The sequence below is a fragment of the Schistocerca piceifrons genome, chromosome X (genome assembly GCF_021461385.2).
Source record: "Schistocerca piceifrons isolate TAMUIC-IGC-003096 chromosome X, iqSchPice1.1, whole genome shotgun sequence".
NCBI lineage: Eukaryota > Metazoa > Arthropoda > Insecta > Orthoptera > Acrididae > Schistocerca > Schistocerca piceifrons.
This window is the reverse complement of record NC_060149.1, coordinates 425,117,134-425,143,886: the sequence shown is the minus strand read 5'-3', so window position 1 is coordinate 425,143,886 and position 26,753 is coordinate 425,117,134. Positions and strand designations below refer to the sequence as shown.

The 26,753-nt window shown below is 39.2% G+C and overlaps 1 protein-coding gene across 2 annotated transcripts in view; it reads right to left on the bottom strand.

Annotated features, from left to right (window-relative positions):
• The window catches only part of LOC124721454 (inactive hydroxysteroid dehydrogenase-like protein 1), a 124,321-nt gene that overhangs the window by 80,313 nt on the left and 17,255 nt on the right, over positions 1 to 26,753 (bottom strand). For both annotated transcript variants that reach the window (XM_047246438.1, XM_047246439.1), the window contains one exon: positions 22,024 to 22,146. In XM_047246438.1, the coding sequence (XP_047102394.1) occupies positions 22,024 to 22,146 (123 nt within the window). The remainder of the gene's footprint in view (positions 1 to 22,023; positions 22,147 to 26,753) is intronic.

The window sequence follows — 26,753 nt, the reverse complement described above, 5'->3', positions numbered from 1 at the left end:
TCCAATTGCAAACAAAGCCGGCGCTGACAGGTGTGAATATTACACAACTTTTGGTTTATAAATCATGATTGCAAAATACTAACACGAATTCTTTATAGCAGAATGGAAAAACTGGAAGAAGCCAACCTCAGGTAAAATCAATTTCGATTCCAGAGAAATGTGGGCACATGGGACACAATACTGACCCTACAACTTATCTTAGAAGATAGGTTAACTAAATGCAAACATATGTTAATAGCATCTGTAGACTGATAGAAAGCTTTTGACAGTACTGACTGGAATACTCTCTTTGAAATTCTGAAGGTAGCAAGGATAAAATACAGGGCATTAAAGGATATTGACAACTTGTACAGAAACCAGATGGCACATATAACAGTCAAAGGGTGTGAAAAGGAAGCAATGATTGAGCAGGGAGTGAAACCCAGTTGTAGCCTATCCCCAATTATTCAATCTGTACACTGAGCAAACAGTAAAGGAAATCACAGAAGAACCTGGAGAAGAAATTAAAGTTCAGGGAAAAGAAATAAAAACTTCCAGATTTGCTGATGATGATGTAATTCTGTTAGAAACAGTAAAGGACTTGGAACAGCAGTTGAATGGAATGGAATGGAATGGATGGTGTCTTGAAAGGAGGATATAGGATGAATACCAACAAAAGCAAAATAAGAATAATGGAATGTCATCAAATTAAATCAAGTGATGCTGAGGGAATTAGATTACGAAATGAGCCACTTAAAGTAGTAGGTGAGTTTTGCTATTTGGGCAGTAAAAAAAAGGATGATGGCCAAAGTAGGGAGAATATAAAATGTAGACTGGCAATGACAGGAAAAGTGTTTCTGAAGAAGAATTGTGGTGCTACAGAAGAATGCTGGAGATTAGATGGGTAGATCACATAACTCATGAGGAGGTACTGAACAGAATTCAGAAGAAAATAAACCTGCAGCACAACCTGTCTAGAAGAAGGGATCAGTTGATAAGACACATTTAGGATCACCAATTTAATACTGGAGGGAAGTGTGGGGGGTAAAAATCATAGAGGAAGACCAACAGATAAATACAGAAAGTAGATTCAGGAGGATGTTGGTTGTGGTAGTTATTCAAAGATGAAGATACTGGCACAGGATAGAGTAGCATGGGGAGCTGCATCAAACCAGTCTTTGGACTGAAGGCCACAACAAAAACAACCAAGGATGAAGTTTACGAAGAATTCATATCCTAATGGAAAAATGTCAACACTGGCTATTATATGGACATGTTTGAGAGATTAACAAAAGGGTTCCATGAATTCAAAAGCAGATTGCTGATACCTTTACCACAGAGTCCCAAATTGATTAAGTAACCCCAACCTTGTGGAGCGTAGAGCCATCCTTGATGGAACCCGAAAGTGCTACTGTCTTTGACAAAGGGAAAAAGATAACTTTAATTTCATGCTCAGTGTGTGTCTAACTTATTATTGACAACAAGCTTCCCAAGCATTACAGGAAACCACAGACTTTAAATACTCTACTTCATTTTCCTCATTCCTGAATTACACCTTAGAAGACCTAATCTCCTTTCTTATCTGTTGCATAGAATACCAATTTGCTACAAAAACTCTTGATAAGTTTAAAAACATATCTGTCAGACTGCCCTCATCAGCAACGTGAAGTGCCATACAAACCAAATTTCTAAGAACACCCATCATCTGGGAAGGATAGTGGCAGCTATTTGGATGTGAATACAAGTCCATATGAGTTGACTTAGGACAGGGTTTCCCAACATGTGGTCCGTGGACCCCTTAGGGGTCAGCCAGCTCTTTCTAGGGGGTCCGCAGCCACCTTCCACCAAATCGTGTAAAATAATGAGTAAAATTATTGAATAAAAATGTGAAAATCAAATTCATCACTATTTTTTTCGTGTGAAAAACATGTGTACTTTTACTTCAGGTCATACTCCCAAGCAGCCTTTGCGGTTCCTAATTGTTACGGGGGTCGTTTGTGGGCTGGCTCACGGCGCTAGATGCGCTGAAACCTTTTACGCATGCGCGGAGCGAGCTTTGTCGACCAATCACAGCACTCGCTGGCACATATGCAGCCCCAGGCATCATTAAATGTTAAACATGCTTTGTCAGTGCACTACCTATTTTGTAAGTTGATTTTTGACCAGTTTATTACTTCTAACATGGATCGGCAGCTGAAGTCAGGATCATTGAAGAAGGGTGCAGTTTCTCCATCGCCTTCGCAACAAGGGAAGTTTCCAGTTGAAATGAATGACGAGGGAGGATGACCAAAGGACAAACAATCACAAGAAGCTCCACAGCCAGATTTATTGTGTGAAAACACTGCAAGTACTCCATTGGTTACAATATCCTGTGGAAGTGGAATAACCAAGAAGGGTAAGTACAATGAAAGCTATTTAGAAATTGGCTTTATGGAGACAAAGGAGGGTAAAGCTCAGTGTGTAATTTGTGTGCGAGTCCTTCTGAACAGTTAAATTGTGCCATCATATTGAAGGTACTCACCCTGATTTCCAGGCTAAAGACATCGATTTTTTCAAAAGAAAGAGTGCAGAACTAGCTGGTTTCTCAGCATTGCATGAAAACTCATGCAAAAACTATTAATGAAAATTCATTAAAAGCCTCTTTCTTGGTTAGTTATCGAGTGGCAAAAACAGGCAAAGCTCAGAAAATCTCATAAAGCCGTGTGTTAATGATATTGTTTCTTGCATGCTAGATGAAAAGGCAGTAAAGCTTGTATCTTTGGTGCCATTATCAAACAATACTGTCAAGAGACACATTGTTGACAACATGTCAAATGATGTGAAAGACACTCTTGTTTCTCACATCCAACATAATTCATTTTCTCTGCAGGTAGATGAATCCACTGATGTTACAGGATTAGCGGTTTTATTGGCTTTTGTCCGTTATGAATATTCTGGATGTTTTGAGAAGGACCTCTTATTGTGCAGACCACTACCTGCCAACACAACAGGTGCTGAACTATTCCGTCTATTGGATGATTTTTTAAGGACTAACGAAGTTTCATGGTCTAATTGCATAGATGTGTGCACAGATGGTGCAAAAGCTATGATTGGTCCTACAGTCAGAGCAATAACAAAAATAAAAGAAAACGCCAAGAATGGCAGCAGTAGTCATTCTGCTCTCCACAGATACACTTTAGCTATGAAACAAATGCCTGTTTCGTTCAAGAAAGTTTTAGACGAATCCATTCAAATCATTAACTACATAAAATCAAGGCCATTGAAGTCAAGACTTTTCACAATACTGTGTGAAGATATGGGAAGCCTTCATCATTCCGTGCTTCTCCACACAGAAGTGAGGTGGCTCTCACATGGGAATGCACTCTCTCGGTTGTACGAATTAAGATTGAAAGTCTTAGCTTTCCTTTTGGAGCATAACACCAAATTAGCAGATCTTATTAATAATGAAAATTGGTAGTGTATACTTGCCTATTTGTCAGATATTTTCTCCAAAATGAACGAAATGGATATTTCACTCCAAGAGCAAAGTGAAACAAAGGTCACTGCTATCGACAAAGTTCAAGCATTCAAGAGGAAAATCAATTTTTGGGCAGAGTGTCGAGGAGGGGGAGGTCGAGTGTTTTCCTCTTCTCAAGGAGTTTTTGAAAAACAAAACATTGGCACTTGGGAAGAATTTGTTTCATCAAATCCTGGAACATCTCCAAAGCTTGAAGTCATAGTTGGAGCATTATTTCCCAACAGCTGAAGAGGAGAAGCTGCAGAAATACAAATGAGTGGTCAACCCATTCACTGTATCCAAAAAGCCGAACATTCTATTACCAAATGAATATGAGTTGTTGACAGAAGTTGCCACAGACTCTACCTCGAAATCAATTTTTGACATTGACGGATACTCACACTTTTGGATCCGTTTGGATAACAAGAAATATTACCCCCTAGTTGAAAAGGCAAAACGTGTACTACTTCCCTTTGCCACAACACACATGTGTGAATCTGGATTCTCGATCTATGCTGCCCACAAAATTAAGTACCGAAGCTGTCTAGATGCAGAACCAGACATCCGTCTCCAGTTGTTATGAACTGAACCCAACTTTTCTAAATTGTGTCAGCAGAAGCACCATCACATTACGATTCCATTATTATTCCTACAGACTCATCTATAGTAAGGAAGAAAACATTTTTCTTCGTAGATGCTCAGTGAATGTACCTGAACTATAACTCTGTAGGAATTTTGTTTCTGTCTTCTATCATTTGTTGTTGTTGTTGTTGTTGTGGTCTTCAGTCCTGAGACTGGTTTGGTCCAGTTCTCCATGCTACCATATTCCGTGCAAGTTTCTTCATCTCCCAGTACCTACTGCAACCTACATCCTTCTGAATCTGCTTAATGTATTCATCTCTTGGTCTCCCTCTACGACTTTTACCCTCCACTCTCCCCTCCAATGCTAAATTTGTGATCCCTTGATGCCTCAGAACAGGTCCTACCAACCGGTCCCTTCTTCTAGTCAAGTTGTGCAACAAACTCCTCCTCTCCCCAATTCTATTCAATACCTCCTCATTAGTTATGTGATCTACCCATCTAATCTTCAGCATTCTTCTGTAGCACCACATTTCGAAAGCTTCTATTCTCTTCCTGTCCAAACTATTCATCGTCCATGTTTCACTTCCATACATGGCTACACTCAATACAAATACTTTCAGAAACGACTTCCTGACATTTAAATCTATACTCGATGTTAAAAAAGTTCTCTTCTTCAGAAACGCTTTCCTTGCCATTGCCAGTCTACATTTTATATCTTCTCTACTTCGACCATCATCAGTTATTTTGCTCCCCAAATAGCTTAACTCCTTTACTACTTTAAGTGTCTCATTTCCTAATCTAATTCCCTCAGCATCACCCGACTTAATTCGACTACATTCCATTATCATTGTTTTGCTTTTGTTGATGTTCATCTTATATCCTCCTTTCAAGACACTGTTCATTCCATTCAACTGCTCTCCCAAGTCCTTTGCTGTCTCTGACAGAATTACAATATCATCGGCGAACCTCAAAGCTTTTATTTCTTCTCCATGGATTTGAATACCTACTCCAAATTTTTCTTTTGTTTCCTTTACTGCTTGCTCAATATACAGATTGAATAACATTGGGGAGAGGCTACAACCCTGTCTCACTCCCTTCCCAACCGCTGCTTCCCTTTCATGCCCCTCAAGTCTTATAACTGCAATCTGGTTTCTGTACAAATTGTAAATAGCCTTTCGCTCCCTGTATTTTACTCCTGCCACCTTTAGAATTTGGAAGAGAGTATTCCAGTCAACATTGCCAAAAGCTTTCTCTAAGTCTACAAAAGCTAGAAACGTAGATTTGCCTTTCCTTAATCTTTCTTCTAAGATAAGTCGTAAGGTCAGTATTGCTTCACATGTTCCAATATTTCAACGGAATCCAAACTGATCTTCCCCGATGTCGTCTTCTACCAGTTTTTCCATTCATCTGTAAACAATTCGTGTTAGTATTTTGCAGCTATGACTTATTAAACTGATAGTTTGGTAATTTTCACATCTGTCAACACCTGCTTTCTTTGGGATTGGAATTATTATATTCTTCTTGAAGTCTGAGGGTATTTCGCCTGTCTCATACATCTTCCTTACAAGATGGTAGAGTTTTGTCAGGACTGGCTCTCCCAAGGCCGTCAGTAGTTCTAATGGAATGTTGTCTACTCCTGGGGCCTTGTTTCGGCTCAGGTCTTTCAGTGCTCTGTCAAACTCTTCACGCAGTATTGTATCTCCCATTTCATCTTCATCTACATTCTCTTCCATTTCTATAATACTGTCCTCAAGTACATCACCCTTGTATAGACCCTCTATATACTCCTTCCATCTTTCTGCTTTACCTTCTTTGGTTAGAACTGGGTTTCCATCTGAGCTCTTGATATTCATACAAGTGGTTCTCTTCTCTCCAAAGGTCTCTTTAATTTTCCTGTAGGCAGTATCTATCTTACCCCTAGTGAGATAAGCCTCTACATCCTTACATGAACCATGGACCTTGTTGTTGGTGGGGAGGCTTGCGTGCCTCAGCGATACAGATGGCCGTACCGTAGGTGCAACCACAACGGAGGGGTACCTGTTGAGAGGCCAGACAAACATGTGGTTCCTGAAGAGGGGCAGCAGCCTTTTCAGTAGTTGCAGGGGCAACAGTCTGAATGATTGACTGATCTGGCCTTGTAACATTAACCAAAACGGCCTTGCTGTGCTGGTACTGCGAACGGCTGAAAGCAAGGGGAAACTACAGCTGTAATTTTTCCCGAGGGCATGCAGCTTTACTGTATGATTAAATGATGATGGCGTCCTCTTGGGTAAAATATTCCGGAGGTAAAATAGTCCCCCATTCGGATCTCTGGGCGGGGACTGCTCAAGAGAACGTCATTATCAGGAGAAAGAAAACTGGCGTTCTACGGATCGGAGCGTGGAATGTCAGATCCGTTAATCGGGCAGGTAGGTTAGAAAATTTAAAAAGGGAAATGGATAGGTTAAAGTTAGATATAGTGAGAATTAGTGAAGTTCGGTGGCAGGAGGAATAAGACTTTTGGTCAGGTGAATACAGGGTTATAAATACAAAATCAAATAGGGGTAATGCAGGAGTAGGTTTAATAATGAAAAAACAAAAATAGGAGTGCGGGTTATCTACTACAAACAGCATAGTGAACGCATTATTGTGGCCAAGATAGACACAAAGCCAATGCCTACTACAGTAGTACAAGTTTATATGCCAACTAGCTCTGCAGATGATGAAGAAATAGATGAAATGTATGACGAGATAAAAGGAATTATTCAGGTAGTGAAGGGAGACGAAAATTTAATAGTCATGGGTGACTGGAATTCGTCAGTAGGAAAAGGGAGAGAAGGAAACATAGTAGGTGAATATGGATTTGGGGGAAGGAATGAGAGAGGAAGCCGCCTTGTAGAATTTTGCACAGAGCATAACTTAATCATAGCTAACACTTGGTTCAAGAATCATAAAAGAAGGTTGTATACCTGGAAGAATCCTGGAGATACTAAAAGGTATCAGATAGATTATATAATGGTAAGACAGAGATTTAGGAACCAGGTTTTAAATTGTAAGACATTTCCTGGGGCAGATGTGGATTCTGACCACAATCTATTGGTTATGAACTGCAGATTGAAACTGAAGAAACTGCAAAAAGGTGGGAATTTAAGGAGATGGGACCTGGATAAACTGAATGAACCAGAGGTTGTAGAGAGATTCAGGGAGAGCATAAGGGAACAATTGACAGGAATGGGGGAAAGAAATACAGTAGAAGAATAATGGGTAGCTCTGAGGGATGAAGTAGTGAAGGCAGCAGATGATCAAGTAGGTAAAAAGACGAGGGCTAATAGAAATCCCTGGGTAACAGAAGAAATATTGAATTTAATTGATGAAAGGAGAAAATATAAAAATGCAGTAAATGAAGCAGGCAAAAAGGAATACAAACGTCTCAAAAATGATATCGACAGGAAGTGCAAAATGGCTAAGCAGGGATGGCTAGAGGACAAATGTAAGGATGTAGAGGCTTGTCTCACTAGGGGTAAGATAGATACTGCCTACAGGAAAATTAAAGAGACCTTTGGAGAGAAGAGAACCACTTGTATGAATATCAAGAGCTCAGATGGCAACCCAGTTCTAAGCAAAGAAGGGAAGGCAGAAAGGTGGAAGGAGTATATAGAGGGTTTATAAAAGGGCGATGTACTTGAGGACAATATTATGCAAATGGAAGAGGATGTAGATGAAGACGAAATGGGAGATAAGATACTGCGTGGAGAGTTTGACAGAGCACTGAAAGACCCGAGTCGAAACAAGGCCCCGGGAGTAGACAACATTCCATTAGAACTACTGATGGCCTTGGGAGAGCCAGTCATGACAGAACTCTACCATCTGGTGAGTAAGATGTATGAAACAGGCGAAATACCCTCAGACTTTAATAAGAATATAATAATTCCAATCCCAAAGAAAGCAGGTGTTGACAGATGTGAAAATTACCGAACTATCAGTTTAATAAGTCACAGCTGCAAAATACTAACGCGAATTCTTTACAGACGAATGGAAAAACTGGTAGAAGCCGACCTTGGGGAAGATCAGTTTGTATTCCGTAGAAATGTTGGAACACGTGAGGCAATACTGACCTTATGACTTATCTTAGAAGAAAGATTAAGAAAAGGCAAACCTACGTTTCTAGCATTTGTAGACTTAGAGAAAGCTTTTGACAATGTTAACTGGAATACTCTCTTTCAAATTCTGAAAGTGGCAGGGGTAAAATACAGGGAGCGTAAGGCTATTTACAATTTGTACAGAAACTAGATGGCACTTATAAGAGTCGAGGGGCATGAAAGGGAAGCAGTTGTTGGGAAAGGAGTGAGACAGGGTTGTGGCCTTTCCCCGATGTTATTCAATCTGTATATTGAGCAAGCAGTAAAGGAAACAAAAGAAAAATTCGGAGTAGGTATTAAAATTCATGGACAAGAAGTAAAAACTTTGAGGTTCGCCGATGACATTGTAATTCTGTCAGAGACAGCAAAGGACTTGGAAGAGCAGTTGAACGGAATGGACAGTGTCTTGAAAGGAGGATATAAGATGAACATCAACAAAAGCAAAACGAGGATAATGGAATGTAGCCAAATTAAGTCGGGTGATGCTGAGGGAATTAGATTAGGAAATGAGACACTTAAAGTAGTAGAGGAGTTTTGCTACTTAGGGAGTAAAATAACCAATGATGGTCGAAGTAGAGAGGATATAAAATGTAGACTGGCAATGGCAAGGAAAGCATTTCTCAAGAAGAGAAATTTGTTAACATCGAGTATAGATTTAAGTGTCAGGAAGTCGTTTCTGAAAGTATTTGTATGGAGTGTAGCCATGTATGGAAGTGAAACATGGACGATAACTAGTTTGGACAAGAAGAGAATAGAAGGTTTCGAAATGTGGTGCTACAGAAGAATGCTGAAGATAAGGTGGGTAGATCACGTAACTAATGAGGAGGTATTGAATAGGATTGGGGAGAAGAGACGTTTGTGGCACAACTTGACTAGAAGAAGGGATCGGTTGGTAGGACATGTTTTGAGGCATCGAGGGATCAGAGACCAAGAGATGAATACACTAAGCAGATTCAGAAGGATGTAGGTTGCAGTAGGTACTGGGAGATGAAGAAGCTTGCACAGGATAGAGTAGCATGGAGAGCTGCATCAAACTAGTCTCAGGACTGAAGACCACAACAACAACATCATCCTTACATTTGTCCTCTAGCCATCCCTGCTTAGCCATTTTGCACTTCCTGTCGATATCATTTTTGAGACGTTTGTATTTCTTTTTGCCTGCTTCATTTACTGCATTTTTATATTTTCTCCTTTCATCAATTAAATTCAATATTTCTTCTGTTATCCAAGGATTTCTATTAGCCCTTGTCTTTTTACCTACTTGATCCTCTGCTGCCTTCACTATTTCATCCCTCAAAGCTACCCATTCCTCTTCTACTGTATTTCTTTCCCCCATTCCTGTCAATTGTTCCCTTATGCTCTCCCTGAAACTCTGTACAACCTCTGGTTTAGTCAGTTTATCCAGGTCCCATCTCCTTAAATTCCCACCTTTTTGCAGTTTCTTCAATTTTAATCTGCAATTCATAACCAACAGATTGTGGTCAGAGTCCACATCTGCCCCTGGAAATGTCTTACAATTTAAAACGTGGTTCCTAAATCTCTGTCTTACCATTATATAATCTATCTGATACCTTTTAGTATCTCCGGGATTCTTCCATGTATACAACCTTCTTTTATGATTCTTGAACCAAGTGTTAGCTATGATTAAGTTATGCTCTGTGCAAAATTCTACCAGACGGCTTCCTCTTTCATTTCTTACCCCCAATCCATATTCACCTACCATGTTTCCTTCTCTCCCTTTTCCTACACTCGAATTCCAGTCAGCCATGATTATTAAATTTTCGTCTCCCTTCACTATCTGAAAAATTTCTTTTATCTCATCATACATTTCATCTATTTCTTCATCATCTGCAGAGCCAGTTGTCATATAAACTTTTACTACTGTTGTAGGTGTGGGCTTCGTGTCTATCTTGGCCACAATAATGTGTTCACTATGCTGTTTGTAGTAGCTTACCCGCACGCCTATTTTTTTATTCATTATTAAACCTACTCCCGCATTACCCCTATTTGATTTTGTATTTATAACCCTGTATTCACCTGACCAAAAGTCTTGTTCCTCCTGCCACCGAACTTCACTAATTCCCACTATATCTAACTTTAACCTATCCATTTTCCTTTTTAAATTTTCTAACCTGCCTGCTCGATTAAAGGATCTGACATTCCACCCTCCGATCCGTAGAACGCCAGTTTTCTTTCTCCTGATAACAACGTCCTCTTGAGTAGCCCCGCCCGGAGATCTAAATGGGGGACTATTTTACCTCCGGAATATTTTACCCAAGAGGACGCCATCATCATTTAACCATACAGTAAAGCTGCATGCCCTCGGGAAAAATTACGGCTGTCGTTTCCCCTTGCTTTCAGCCGTTCGCAGTACCAGCACAGCAAGGCCGTTTTGGTTATTGTTACAAGGCCAGATCAGTCAATCATCCAGACTGTTGCCCCTGCAACTACTGAAAAGGCTGCTGCCCCTCTTCAGGAACCACACATTTGTCTGGCCTCTCAACAGATACCCCTCCGTCGTGGTTGCACCTACGGTACGGCCATCTGTATCGCTGAGGCACGCAAGCCTCCCCACCAACGGCAAGATCCATGGTTCATTGGGGGGGGGGGGGGGGGGTCTATCATTTACAAAATAATTATTAACTGCATTCTGTTGACATTGATATTTTTGTTACAAAAATTAAAATGACCTCTAAAGCTAATTTCATTTCTCTATAATACTATCCATCCTCTCAGTTAAAGATATGGCCTGCCTATACTTCAATTACAATTACTTGCTATTACTCTGACACTATATTGTGGCAACTGGCTGCGAGCGTAAACAAATGAGGACCTTTCACGTGCCACCTTGTAAAAGGTAAACCTCCTCTGCCAGAATTGTTTCCTTTGAGAAAAAAAGTCTTACGTTCTGTGAAATGCTTTGTCTTCTTATATAGAAATAAGAGAGTCTGTTTGTTTGTTTTCCTAATTTGGTTACAGTCGAGACTGACTGCCACGTTATAGTGTCCAAGTAGTAGTTGAAGTTGTCAGCTGTGGCTAAACTGTTGCCATGCTGCCTGTCAGTTGTCAGCTACCTACTGTCAGTTCACTGTTGCAACGCCGCCTGCTAGGTGCTGGCTATGGACTGACAGCTGCCGTTCAGTAGATACACAAAGACGTAAAAATAACTAGACTTTCCGAGCTGTATACATGGGCAACAAAATCAATTGTGGAACTGAAAAAGGGCTTTATGAAAGCAGATTTCCAGAATCGATTTTGAAGTGTTTGCCTGACCAACCAAAAGCGGAACTGGGATATCGGCTTACGAAACCCGGTTTTGGAAACGCATGTAAACTGGGAGAATGTATCCCCACACATTGTACATCAGATGTCACAATAGCCCTTTAAAGGCAATTCCTTGGCCTCTTTCTTCTGTGATGTGCTTGTATCCCGAATCATGGGTCTGCCTATTTTCTTCACAGCCACGCGGAATGGCCGCGCAGTCTAGGGCGCCATGTCGTCGTGGATTACACGGCCACTCCCTTGGGCGTGACATTTTTCTTCTGAATTCACAAAACCCTTCCCCCCCCCCCCCCCCCACACACACGACTGTTACGAAATATGCATGCTCCTTACACAACAGTAGCCAAACAGTAGAAGTGAACAGACCAAAGGCGGCAGCTTGTCAACAGCGGGGTCAGCAAACAGTTTGGACGTGACATTGATTGCTCTTGGAGGAACGCAGCTCCAATGTGTGAAATGTCAATTACCAAGTAATTTTAATCAGGCTATAGTGTGCTGAACAAAGGGAGTAAACCCACTAGTAAGTGTCTGGATACAGTGGGATTCAAATTGGATCGTTAATTTCAAGTTGTTTTCATTCATCTCTAAACCAAAGACTACTGATACTTCTAGGTGGGGGGGGGGGGGGGGGGGGGGTCATTGGGAACATGGCACTTGCATTAAGAAGCTTTCAGTTCCCATGGGTTTCGCTCTGAAATTTAAAGTTACTGTGCTCTTGACTGACTAGGGGTCCACCATGGATTTTCGACTGAAGAAGGGGTCCACCAGCTGAAAAGGTTGGGAAGCCTTGACTTAGGATAAACTGCATGTCCCAAGCTGTCATCATCACTGCAGCTGCCCTCCATTTCAATTTCCATTTTAAATTGAATATTTCCATTGATGTAATTTAGATGGTTTACAAATTCATATAATTCATCCTCACTATTGTGCCACATTACAAAGGTACAAGTTGGCATCCATTAAAGCTCGAATTTCCTGATTTTTTTCCCATAATTGTCATTTTGCAAGATGTATATGGGAGCAAGTAATATGTTATATGACTTTCTGGGAATGTGTACTTTACAAACTTTTACACCATACCTCTCCATGACCCACAATGCCCCTTTTGTAGAATCTGCAAGGAGTTTAATGAATATTATGAGACAGAAACTTGCAGTTTTGTCTTAATCTGAGAGGTATCAACAAGTAGCATAGAAAAAAGTATTTACAGGCAATAAAAAAGTGAAATAAAACAAAACTTGGATACATAAGGTTGTGTCTTTTCAACCAACTCAGTACTGGTAATTATTATTAATGCAATATTTTATTTTCTATTTTTGTTGTGTGCATTAGCATTAAGAAATTAACTGAAATACTACTTCTGAACTGTAAGAACACTGCAAACAAAAACAATATTTTTATACTTCTATGCAATATTTGTATACTTCTATGACTGATGGGTACCTAATGATCCAATAACAAAGTGATGAGGTGGACGAGATTTTATTGGACTATGGACAAAAGTGACTGAGGTATTTACACAAAGAGGACTACGACCTATAAGTTTTGTCTACTGTTATTATGTCACTCTCACAACTTCAAAAATGTGTCACAGACTGTGATGGCAACCAGTGAGAGAATGATAATAGTGAGTAATGAATTTTTATCCCAATGTGTATCAAACTAATTTCAGTGTGCTAATTGGCGTCAATGTCTATGGCATCTAACTATTTAAGAATAAATGTCCAATAGCTTGATTGCAATTCTACAATGAGCAGCTGTTTGTTTGAAGTTTAATGTGAATAAAGAACTAAAGTGCTGGAATTTTTTTTACCATTTGTGTGTATCAACTGAATTTTCTTTTGCCAAAATTTGACTGACTGTGACAACATCCCTTCTCTTTTTTATGGCACATTCCATCCAACATCTTAGAGCCCTTTACCAATTGTAAACTGACTCAAAGCCAATGCAGAATTATTAGTCTTTTTTCTTCCCCAATAACATCATCCAAAAATATTGTTCCTAAGAAAATAAGGTAACAAAGAATAATTTTGTGCAGTGAGTAAAGCAGTTGAAATTACATAAAATTTTGTAGATGCAACATAACTGTACAACAGTTCCACATTAAAATGATTCTGAGAATGTTTTATTTCATTTATATTGACGTTCTTTATGCAGTGATTCTTAATGTGCTCACAATTGTTACACGAATGATACCAATTATCAATTTAATTTATTTACAAATGGATCTTTGTCATCTTCAACAGGTACTTCATCAGAAATCAAAATAGTATGTGCAAGGAAAAGGAAATTATATTGTATATGAACTGGAAAAGACAAACAGACAAGTAAAGCGGGTTTCATGTTACAAGAAATACTGTCTTAAGAAAAGTAATTAAAAAGCAAAAATAATAATAATGTCTGAAATTAATAATTCAGACAAACTAAATACATATGGGCAATAGTTAAAAGAGAAACTGGGGAATCAATTACAGAATGTGAAGACTTTGTTATTAAACAAAATAATTTTTTTTAGTAGTTACTGTCTATCTGCAAGTTCACAGTTACTGAACTTCGATAAATCAAAATAAATTCCTTCTGTACTGTACAAGGCCTGACTACACCATTTGAAATAATGCATGGCACCAAATCAATAAACAAAACATAATATTCTAAATTCTTAGTTGTTTCTACTGATAAGAACCTGAACTGGAAGTCACCTGTTATAGATATTCTGAAATATCTAAGCTCTGCCACTTTTCCATTATGGATAATTGCACATTTTGGAGCTGAAAATGTCAAAAACTTCACTTTCTTTTCCTGTTTTCATTCAAAAGTGACTTATGGCATCACATTGTGTGGTAATTTGGCACTGAGTAAATACTGTTTGTTGCACAGATATGTGTAATAAGAATACTATGTTGTGTTCACTCAAGAACCACTTGTTGAAAGCTCTTTAAGCAGTGAGGCACACTGGCAACAGGCTCATAGTACACTTACTCCCTTATGAAGATTAAAAATTACAATTTAAAAACAACAGTAACATCCATAAACATAATAGTAGATGGAGAAATGTTTTACACTATCACTCAGCCCCAAAGGGGCGCAGAAGAGTGTGGTATTCAGCCATACAAGTCTTTCACCATCCGCACCTCGATGTAAGGAATATGTAATATACATATGTAGGAAAAGGGAGAAGAGGGAGAAAGGGAGGGGATTGGGAGGTGGAGCGGATGGGGGTGGGTGGTGAGAGGGAGAGAAAAAGAGAGAGAGAGAGAGATTAAACACAGATAATTGTAAATCACCGTATGATGTTAAATCATGTAATAGTTAAGAAACTCACTGCGGTCTCACATGATAGTGAGAGATTTCAGTTATGATTCATGGAACATGCAACTAAGTGAGTGGGTGATGAACATTATTCTCTTGTTGATAATAACCTGACAACTCATCACTGACTCAATATTTACTACAATGATGAGTGAGGAAGGATTAGGTACGCACAAGTGGTGGGCGGTACATATAAGTAGTTGTCCGAGGATATTATGGGTCCATAACACAATTTTAGTTGTTCTCAAGATCAAAGTAAACATCCATTACATTATACCTGCCCTGCAAAGCTTTTTGTATTGTCACTCCCTGCAGAGTCATGTTGGACCACTTGCATCATCACTTAAAATAACTAATAAAAGTGCCCGAGTTCTATGATTCACATACAGCACCAGATGACCATGCATTCAAGGTCTTGGCCACACAGTGAGCCATCATTACAATTTGTTACTTGGGTAATTATGATCCATTCCACATCTGATGAGAGGAATTAAAATAGCTTCTTCTAATGAATCAGTAAATTCTCTCTCTCTCTCTCTCTCTCTCTCTCTCTCTCATGTTAGGTTATAAAACTAAAGATGGTTTTCAGTGTTTGTAGTTAGCTGCCAAAGCAAGCAATAATGGATTATTTTAGTACGTGGAAAAGTGCCTTGTACCACGGGTGATACAATGCGAACTTCCAATATAGAGAACTGGTGATTCTTAATTTTACCGCTGGTGGAACTGAAACCCTGACCACTCCTCGTGTGTGTGTGTGTGTGTGTGTGTGTGTGTGTGTGTGTGTGGGGGGGGGGGGGGGGTTCTTTTTTCCTTTTCCTTTTTACGTGCAGGAGAGCTATATAGTTAAGTATAAAATAATGTATGTACATTAAACAATCCTTAAGAAATCATGTAAATGATCAGCATCTTGCCATATTCCCCACTGATAAATCTTCTATGACTATAAAACTGACTTATTCCATATGATTCATGGAACATGCATATAACTAAACAATTAGCTGGTTAAATGTCTCTTAGGCTGTTTATTACATAATTAATGGATCAAATATCACCTCTCCCTGAAATCCTATTGCTGGCCTCCAATACAAATGTTAATTTAATTCAGTAATTAATTTGACTCAGGAACTATTGCCAAAATCTCTCCTTGTTCTCCTTAATAACCTGACAGGATGAAGTCCTCACCACCTGTATGCTTCTCAGTAGTTAGTCTGCACTTCAAACTTCATAAAACATGATGCCAGTGATTGATTCATTCCTTGTTGCTATTTCATTCTCAGGACATAGAAAATTGGATGTATAAAATCCATTTACCCTTACTGAATGTCTATTTGATGATAATGAAATATCTACAGCAGAGCACAACGTGATAGTAGTGCTTGTTCTGTCACAAACTCAAGACACACAAGTTTTATGCCAGTAAAAAGCTCTCTATTGCTGAACCCCTATGGCCAGTGCTAGTTGATCCCTAGTGCATGACATGCATAAAAATATCTACAAAGGAGATGAAGTTGTAGAAGCTGTATGATAAGTTCATTAAGAAACTCTGTGTGTGTAGCACTTTCTGAAGAAGCTTAAGAGAGTATGTAGTAAACATTCTCAATATTTGCATGGGACAGTAACTGCTTGCATATCAACAGCAAGAGGTGGCATAGCAAAGTGATACCTGTCATTAATAAAGGTAGGTACTCCATAAATAATTGCCTGCAGGCCCAGATCCGGGGGGGTGGGATAAGGGGGGGGGGGGGGGGAGAGGGCAAACTGGGGTGTCTGCCCTGGGCGGCAATTTCAGGGGATGCCAAATTCATATTCTTGAAGAAAAAAAACTTGTTTCACAAAGCACCTAGCATCCAGTGAACGTTGGTCTATCGATTGTTCACATGATTTGGAAATGCATCCCTGTTGGTTTTTGAACATTTTGACCACATTTTAAGCGGATTTCGAACGAATCACAAATCCATTCTTGAATGTGTGCATAGTATACATGACCTCTCTGCCAGGGTAATCCCCGTCACACCTAGGAATAAAAAACTTTCCTGCAAACAAAAGGGGACGGGGCTATATGAGCTGAGCAGAATAAACCTAAACAGGTGAATGCCAATTGCTGTTTGTTTATGAGGTTGATTGGGTGTGCCAATGATAAGTGTTGTTATAATTATTAGCAGAATCCATAGATTCAGACTACCAGAGTGGAAATAAACAACTAACAGGAATAACGGGTAAGAAACATTACATATTATCTTCTCAATGTATCCAAGAAAATGAAATTTTGACAGAAAATTTTTGCCAGAACACTATACCATGAAGGGCCAGTTGTACAGTCCCCAGTTAGCAGCTGCGCAAGTTCTATTCTCAGAATAGTGTGGAAAACGTGTTGTATGAAGACTTAATAAGGCCTAACCAAAGAATAAATGCGGAATAACTGAACCCGTGATTCTGGCAGGGTTAGTGAAGTTAGCCAGAGAATAGGTTTTTGACAATGGCAGGAATAGTTACAGAATTAGTAGTGACAAGATTGCTTGCTAGATTGAGGAAGAAGAAGAAGAAACAAGAACCTCACACAAATTACATGGAAGAATATGACGATTCCAAAGTTATACAAAAATTTTGTACTACTACTCCTGCTGCTGCTACTACTACTACTACTACTACTACTACTACTACTACTTTTTGATCTCATGCTTGAGAAACTGGAGCATATGATTGAAATGTGAAACTATTTCCTAACATAAAACTTTTTGCTTGTAATAGGCTCAATAGGCATTTGATATTGGTATTTCAATCATTATATTCTGTCACATTATTTATGTAAATGAGGTAAATAAAAATGACCATTTGTGACAAAACAGTCTCACTTATTTGGCATGTGTTACAACTGCTGCAATATTAGCAAGGCCTATTTTGTTTTATGTAGCAGACAGTGACAAAGTAAAGTCATCAAATTCAGAAACCACACCAGTCTTGGCTACTATTCATATTAACAGTTTTTCCAGTATTAAACAATGACATTTTGATTTTTCATGTAGCAAAACATTTGACGAACTTTGATGAGGTAATAGATTCTTTCACTGAAAGGAAAGCACACCATGTAAAGCTGTAGCAAGATAAGAGAGAAAAAAATGCTGGGACCTAAGGATTGAAGAAATGTGTACCGTCTTGCTTGTCTCACCTTTATTGCTATTATGTTTCCTATATTTAATTTTATGTCACACAAAAGGGAAAGTTATTAGCTAATAGGCAATAAAGGGTGAAAATTTTCTGAAGTGCTCCCAGTCACAAATAATCCACCCAGTATTAATTGTAAGTTTCTTTCAAGAAGGGTAGGATGTCAAACTGGCCGACTGGGAGCAGAAGAGGCACAACAGGACATTTTAATTTTCACTGTCCTGAATATGAGTTTGATGGCTTCCATTACAAAATATACACACTTGAATTCCATAGAGTGAAATACAGAGATGTGCAATAGAAGAATGCTGTGTGAAGAGGCGTGGCACTGCACTTTGGCACACTTAAGACCAAATAACATGTATTAGATATCAAACTCTTCAGAAAGTTGTGCAATACAAAATGAACATATTTTTGAAAAATCAATTTTTTTTAATTTTTGACGACCTATCATCCTATCTCAAATGCTTAAGGGAGGGAGGGGGGAAGGGATCACTATCACGTTTTTGCCCCAGATCAGAACTATCATAGATCTGGGCCTGAGTGCCTATGCACTCTAGTCCTCCTTCCTGTAAAAATGAGTCCTTAGTGCAGGTGTGTATTATGTATTAAAAATCTCAGTTCCTACTTACATTTATGAACCCACTACGTTCCTCTGCAAAATGGAGCCACCATACCAGTAAAATCCTTCCAGTGCTGTGATGGGTCAGGCTGCTGCTCATGGGAGTAGCTTGTTGTCATTGGCAGATATCAGTTTATACAAAATAAGTGCTTGGCTCTTCTTTATAGTTCCCACTATGCAGCCAATGCAGCATCTTTTTGTAGCCTCAAAGGGTCTTTTTGTTGCCAGAGCTTAATCTGGTGTTTTCCTTGCAGTAATGCATTGTAAGCCTTTACTAATATAAAATGTGATTTTTCTTGAGCAATCCCTCCTGCATTCACAATCTAGAACACTAAGTCAAGATTCCTTTACTGTGAAATGAACGATTTTCCACTGATGTAGTAATGGTCATCAAAACACATGCAAAGGTTAGGGCAACAGAAGATTGACGGAGCAGACCAGTCTTCTGTTTGGATATCACAGGTTCATATAACTTAATCTGAACTGAGCTACTGCTGGTTTAGCTTCCTAATGTGCACACATTTAACAACATCCAAGATAAATGGTCCAGTCACATTAATGTGAGCACTGCCTATGTTCAATGTCAATATGTAATAACCACTCACAGACTACAGGTGGAAACACTAGCAGTGGAGGGTATATCATGCTTGTTGGATGACATGGAAAATAGTGCAGTCATTGTCGTAATGTGGAAATGGAGCAATTTATACGACATCCAAAAGGGCACGATCACTGGCTTTTGGACCAAGAGTGGAAGCAATTCTGAAACAGTTAAGTTTGTAAACTCCTCACATGCTGTCATGGTTAAGGTATAACATGCATTGCAAAATGGTGCTATCCAAACCTGGCACCAACGCATCTGTGGTGCACCATGGGCTGTAGATTACAGGAGTGAACGACGGCTGTGGATATGTGTATGAGTGAATACATGTGCAACCTTGAACAACTGACCAGCCAGATGAACCAAGGGGCTGCCAACAGTGTCTCTTCAACAACTGTTCAGCGAACGTTGCTGTGTATGGGCATCCACAGCATGCACCCAATATACGCAACCATGCTGACTGCTGTTCATTGGCAACGAAGGCTGGAATTTCCATAACAATACTGTAACAGCATGTCCACTGAGTGGCGGCAGATGGCATTTTCATATGAATCATGTTTCATGCATCTACAACATGAAACTTCCAATAGCAAACACCCTGCAACAATTACCGGATGAGATCTGGTCGAAGGAGGGAGCGCTATGATCTGGGAATGTTTTTGTGGCATTCTCTGGGTGATCTCATCATTCAGGAAGGCACAATGGCTCAATACAAGTATGCGCCTATCCTCGAGGACCATATCCACCCCCACACGTAGTTTGTTTTTCCTCGGCACAATGGCATCTGCCAGCAGAACCATGCAGTGTATGTGTGCAATGTATGTGTGAGTTTACTGTACTCTTCAGGCCACCAGACTCCGCAGATTTAAACCCAATCGAGAATCTGTGGGACCACCTCAATCAGTCTGTTCGCACAATGGGTCCTCAACTGAGAAACTTAGCACAGCTGGCCACAGTACTGAAAATGACATGGCTCCACATCATTGTTGGTATCTCCCAGAACCTCACTGACTCTCTTCCAACTCTTCTCACAGTGGTCTGTGTTGCAAAAGGTGGTTACTCAGGTTTCTAACAGGTGGTCACAGTAATGTGACTGGACAGTGTACTTGAATAGAATTCAGAATGTCACAGATATGAAAAACATTTTCAATGGATTTGCTGTGCAATCTGAAGCATAAACATCACTCACAACACTACTCATGCTTTCCTATGCTTACTGCACCCATTGACATTTTCTGTGCAATTTTTTTTTTTTTCCCAATTTGTGCCAGAACTTCACAGAAATGCATCGTCCTACACGTCTCCATTTTTTTCAATTTACAAAATTTTCATAGCCATTAAATACAATGCCTCAGAACTGACTGTATAATTGAAACAAGCAGCTGAATGTCCTACAGAAAACTGAGAAGAATGAACCAAAACGTTAAGTGATCTGTTGACCAGAATACTGACTTACTATTTATGACAAGAGAAATAGCAGGGGTGAGAAATAATGACAAAGCAAGCTATACATTAAAGTTTGACTTGTGATTTTACATAAAGAGAAGATTCAATGAATTAAATTTAAAACAGAGCCCTTCATAACTCAGATGCTCAAATGACAAAACAGGGCAGTAGAAAAAAATAGAAATATGTTTAGCAGCCTATGATAATACTGCTTTTGGCAGAAATATAGAACACAATAGATTTAAACTACTGAATAAGATTTAAAACTTCTTGACAGATTAAAACTGTGTGCCAGACCAGGACTTGAGCCTGGGATCTTTATTTGGATAGGAGTTGCCCACAAAAGGCGAGGATTCCACATTTGAATCCCAGCTTAATACACAGTTTTGATTTGTCAGGATATTTCAAGTTAATGCACACACTGCTGCAGAATGAAAATTCATTGTGAATAAGGTTTTCTCCTTATTGTCAGCAATGGAAGTAAACTGCCAGGAGCACTGTCTTGTCCATTACCAATCTACAAATGACTAGAACTGCAAGAAACAAAAAATTAGCTATTGACATTTATACAGAAATACCTCTGCATGTTAAGTGTAGAAGCAGGTGGGTATCCAGAACTGGAGGAGGATGAGATTAGTGTTTAACATGTCTTTGCCAATGCGGTCGTTAAAGACAGAGCACAAGCTCAGATTAGGGGAAGATGGAGAAGGAAATCGGCTGTGCCCTTTCAAAGGAACCATGCCAGAATTTGCCTTAAGCAATTTAAGGAAATCACAGAAAACCCTAGTCTGGATGACCAGATGTCATCCTTCCAAAAGCGAGTTGAGTGTGCTAACCATTGCGCTACCTCACTCGGTTCCAGAACTGGAGGAATATAAGTAACCAATCATATGGGACCCCTGCAAGTGCTATTCTTTAATTTTCTTTACGAAGATATATCAAAGTCATGAACTCATAACATAAACAGTGATTTGAAATCATAAAAAAGGATATGAAAAAGAGATAATACATTTTAATTAAATTTATGATTTGCCCTAGTTAATAAGTAATGGGAGCAAACACACATTTCCTTGGATATAAAGCATCCACATGAATGAGAATGTTGACTGTCAGCATGTGGCCGCATGCATTCAGTTTGATTTAAATATGTATAGACTTAGATAGGCAGTGTCCAAGCAGAATACAAAATAACCAGATATACCTATCAGCACGAGATGGAAAATCTCTCTAACAGAAAATGTAAGAAAAGATGTGAAACACACATAATGCTGGGAGAAATTTCTTTACACTTCAAACAGCCAAAAGAATGTGTGTTTTATATAACAAATGAAAATGTTCCCTGTGTCAAATAAAGTTGAATAATGTGCAATTTGCACAATTTATACAGTTCACTCCTAATGAAAACCAAATACTTCATAACACTCACCTATTTCTTCTGAAACATTTTGCAGTTTACTTGCAGTACGGCTTATAAGAACAACGTTCATTCCACGTTTTGCCAATTCAACTGCATAAGCACGTCCAATGCCATCACTAGCACCAGTAACCACTGAAAATATAAAAAAAGAGTGTTCATGGTGTAACATAACACACAGCTTCTATTAAAATTTACAAGATCATCAAACTCCAAAGAAATAACAATTATATATATGACATAGTCGACTAGTGTATTAAAGTCATGAGCAAACATAGATATACATGTATTACACTATCTGCCTAACTGATGAAACTGGTGTATTCTCTGATGAGCAGAGTATATTCTGCTGGTGCCCATTCCATATCTACATCTATACTCCACAAGACACCATACAGCATGTGGTGGAAGGTACTTTGTGCGATAGTGCCACTTCCCCTTTTCCTGTTCCAGTTGCAAACAGTTCACAGACGATTGCCAGTAAGCCTCCACATGGACTCAAATCTCTCTAATTTTATCATCATGGTCTTTTCGTGAGATACATGTACAAGGAAGCAGTATATTGGCTGACTCATTCTAGGAATGTACGCTCTCAGAACTTTAACAGTAAACAATACCATGACACAGAAGATCTATCTTGCAGCGACTGTCATCGGATTTTTCTGAGCACCTTTGTTATGCTTTTACACTTACTAAATGAACCTGTAACACAATATGCTGCTCCTCTTTGTATCTTCTCTATTTCCTCTATCAGTCCTAGCACATAAATTTTTGTACAAGGAAACATATTGCAGTATAGTGCGAATTGTTGTTTCATGCTGTCATCTTCCTTGAGAAACATATTTACTGGTTCAAGTTTCATGGTGAGGAAGAGTGCCTTTTGTACATTCTAGTCCTGCAATTATAATTATCACCACAAGAATGTTTGCTTTTTTCAAATCTTGCTATGTGTTCCAAGGCAATTGTGATAGGTATGCCCATACCAGACCACTGGGAGTAAAGGGAATTGAGCAATATCAAAGAAGAGACTAATGAAAATGTGTAATTAATACATTTTTTTTCCTTTGGCATTAACATTGATTATCAAAGTGTGTGTTTGAGAAATTTACATTCAGCTGAGCTGTTGTACATACAACAGCAAAAATCGCAACACTTGAAGACGACGGGCTTGGTCATTGAAATATTGTGCACAAAATAGGAACAGCAGCTCGGCTGAACATTCAGAAGTTCTCCATTAATCAGACACATGCCAAAACCTGAAAGATGTTTTTTTCAATGTAAAGCTCCTGTCTCCATTGCTGGTGAATCTTCAAGATTGTTGTGGCCATAGTACTTGAAACCTTTTTGTTCACGATGTTTCATCCAGAGATGTGTTGGACATCTTCTGACGTGCCCCAGTTCCACTGAGTTGTGCCAACGGATGGCTTGGATGTTGGAGAGTGACGTACATACTGTGAAAATAGGGTGCTGTAGTTTACAGATGGTCAGCAGAGAATATCCTTGTCAGACATGAAACTCAATTATACAACTGTCGTTGGACAAAAATAAAAACTTATCTGTCCATTCTGTACAGCAGTGGTTCCCAACCTTCCTGAGGTCATTCGCTCGCAAACAAGATCACACAAAAACTAATACCCCAACAGAGTATATTACCTAATGTACTTTAGACTGGAAAAAAAAACTGTTTAAAGAATCCCATTTATAAAATTACTGGAAGATACATGCTATTTCATTAATGTTCAACAAATACAATTTTCATGTCTTTGTAGGTGTTATATCAAACCAATAAACAATGAAATTCAAGGATAGTTGGTATTGCTAATTTCAAATAATGTTGTTAATATACTAAGATGGTATCAGTTCTTTCGGACAAATAGGGTGCAGATACCATCTTAGTATATATATATAGTTACGGCTCACCCGCCACTTGACCATCTTCTTCTTCTGTGCGAATGCACAAACAGTGCCCAAACTCTTACGGGAATCAACGACGCGCTGCGAGTAATGAGTATAATGGGCGGGGGGCACTACGAATGTAGTGCGGGACAGTACGTTGAGAATGTGGGTTTCACGGGAGGCATGCCAGAGATAAATCCTTGCAGTCGCGCTATCCTCTGTGTCCTCGGTGGCTCAGGTGCATAGAGCGTCTGCCATGTAAGCAGGAGATCCCGGGTTCGAGTCCCAGTCGGGGCACAGATTTTCACCTGTCCCCATTGATGTATGTCAACGCCTGTAAGCAGCTAAGGTTGTTCATTTGCTTGTAATTTCAATGTTGTTAATGATTCAGAAACACTTCAAGAAAGAATATCATTTGATCATGCAATATACATTACATGCAGATAGAGGGGTACACAGATTCCTACCTGGGGGACTGGGGGGTGGGGTGAGGAGGGAAGGTGAGGGAGAGAGAGGAGTTATTGGAAAAAAGAGCTATATTTTGGAAAAATTCCTGACAAAAATCATCCTTTTGTACGTTTCATTTAACAGAGTATCACCAAGTTTATACCAAAAAATCATCTGTACTATGAACTATGTGAAGGTTGGAATCATATTTGTCGAGTTATAGGATATTCTGTTTCACACAGCACTGCTGGCATTAAAAAGGTAGGTGTGATGTCTACATAAGAAAACCTGTTATATCTAATAGAACTACAAGGTTTTCAAGTGTGGGGCGAAACATGGTAAATCCACACTGGAATTTACTAAGGAGCTTTCTGTAATCTAAAGCTATGCAATGCTGGTACAAGGTGATTTTTCAGATGCCACAACATGCAGTGCTGGTATTAACTTTGACTGAGACAGCTTAAAAAGCATCTATCTAGCTGCCATCCGGTGAAAGGACAACTTAATTCCTTTTTTCTTTTTTTTTCAGGTCTTCAGTATTCTGACTGGTTTGAGGTGGCCCGCCACAAATTCCTCTCCTGTGCAAACCTCTTCATCTCAGAGTAACACTTGCAACCTACGTCCTCTATTATTTGCTGGACGTATTCCAATCTCTGTCTTCCTCTACAGTTTTTGTCTTCTACAGCTCCCTCTAGTACCATGGAAGTCATTCCCTCATGTCTTAACAGATGTCCTATTGTCCTGTCCCTTCTTATCAGCGTTTTCCACATATTCCTTTCCTCTCTGACTCTGCGCAGAGCCTCCTCATTCCTTACCTTATCAGTCCACCTAATTTTCAACATTTGTCTGTAGCACCAAATCTCAAATGCTTCGATTCTCTTCTGTTCCAGTTTTCCCACAGTCCATGTTTCACTACCATACAATGCTGAGCTCCAGACGTACATTCTCAGAAATTTCCTCCTCAAATTAAGGCTGATATTTGATATTAGTAGACTTCTCTTGGCCAGGAATGCCCTTTTTGCCATTGCTATTCTGCTTTTGATGTCCTCCTTGCTCCGTCCATAACTCGTTATTTTACTGCCTAGGTAGCAGAATTCCTTAACTTCATTTACTTTATGGCCATCGAGCATGGTATTAAGTTTCGCGCTTTTCTCATTTCTACTATTTCCCATTACCTTCGTCTTTCTTCGATTTACTCTCAATCCATACTCTGTACTCATTAGACTGTTCATTCCATTCAGCATATCATGTAATTCTTCTTCCCGTTCACTCAAGATAGCAATGTCATCAGCGAATCTTATCATTGATATCCTTTCACCTTGAGTCTTAATTCCATTCCTGAACCTCTATTTTATTACCACCATTGCTTCTTCGATGTACAGACTGAACAGTAGGGGTGAAAGACTACATCCTTGTCTTACACCCTTTTTAATACGAGCACTTTGTTCTTAGTCGTCCACTCTTATTATTCCCTCTTGGCTGTTGTACATATTGTATATGACCTGTCTCTCCCTATAGCTTACCACTGCTTTTCTCAGAATTTCAAACATCTTGCACCATTTTACATTGTTGAATGCTTTTTCCAGGTCGACAAATCCTATGAACATGTCTCAATTTATCTTTAGTCTTGCTTCCATTGTTAACTGTAACATCAGAATTGCCTCTCTGATGCCTTTACCTTTCCTAAAGCCAAACTGACCGTCATCTAGCACATCCTCAAATTTCTTTTCCATTATTCTGTATATTATTCTTATCAACAAATTGGATGCATGAGCTGTTAAGCTGATTGTGCAATAATTCTCATACTTGTCAACTCTTGCCATCTTTGGAATTGTGTGGATGATGTTTTTCCAAAAGTCAGATGGTATGTTGCCAACCTGATACCATTCTAAACACTAATGTGAATAGTCATTTTGTTACTACTTCCCTCAACGATTTTAGAAATTCTGATGGAATGTTATCTGCCCCTTCTGCCTTATTTGATCCTAAGTCCTCCAAAGCTCTTTTAAATTCTGATTCTAATACCGGGTCTCCTCTCTCTCCTAAATTGACTCCTGTTTCTTCTTGTATCACATAAGACAAATCTTCACCCTCATAGAGGCTTTCAATGTATTCTTTCCACCTATGTGCACTCTCGTCTGCATTCAACAGTGGAATTCCTGTTGCACTCTTAATGTTCTCACCCTTGTTTTTAATGTCACCGAAGGTTGTTTTGACTTTCCTGTATGCTGAGTCAGTTATACCAACAATCATTTCTTTCTAAATTTCTTCACATTTTTTGTGCAGCCATTTCGCCTTAGCTTCCCTGCACTTCATGTTTATTTCATTCCTCAGTGACTTGCAATTCTGTATTCCTGAGTCTCCCAGATCATTTTTGTACTTCCTCCTTTCATCAATCA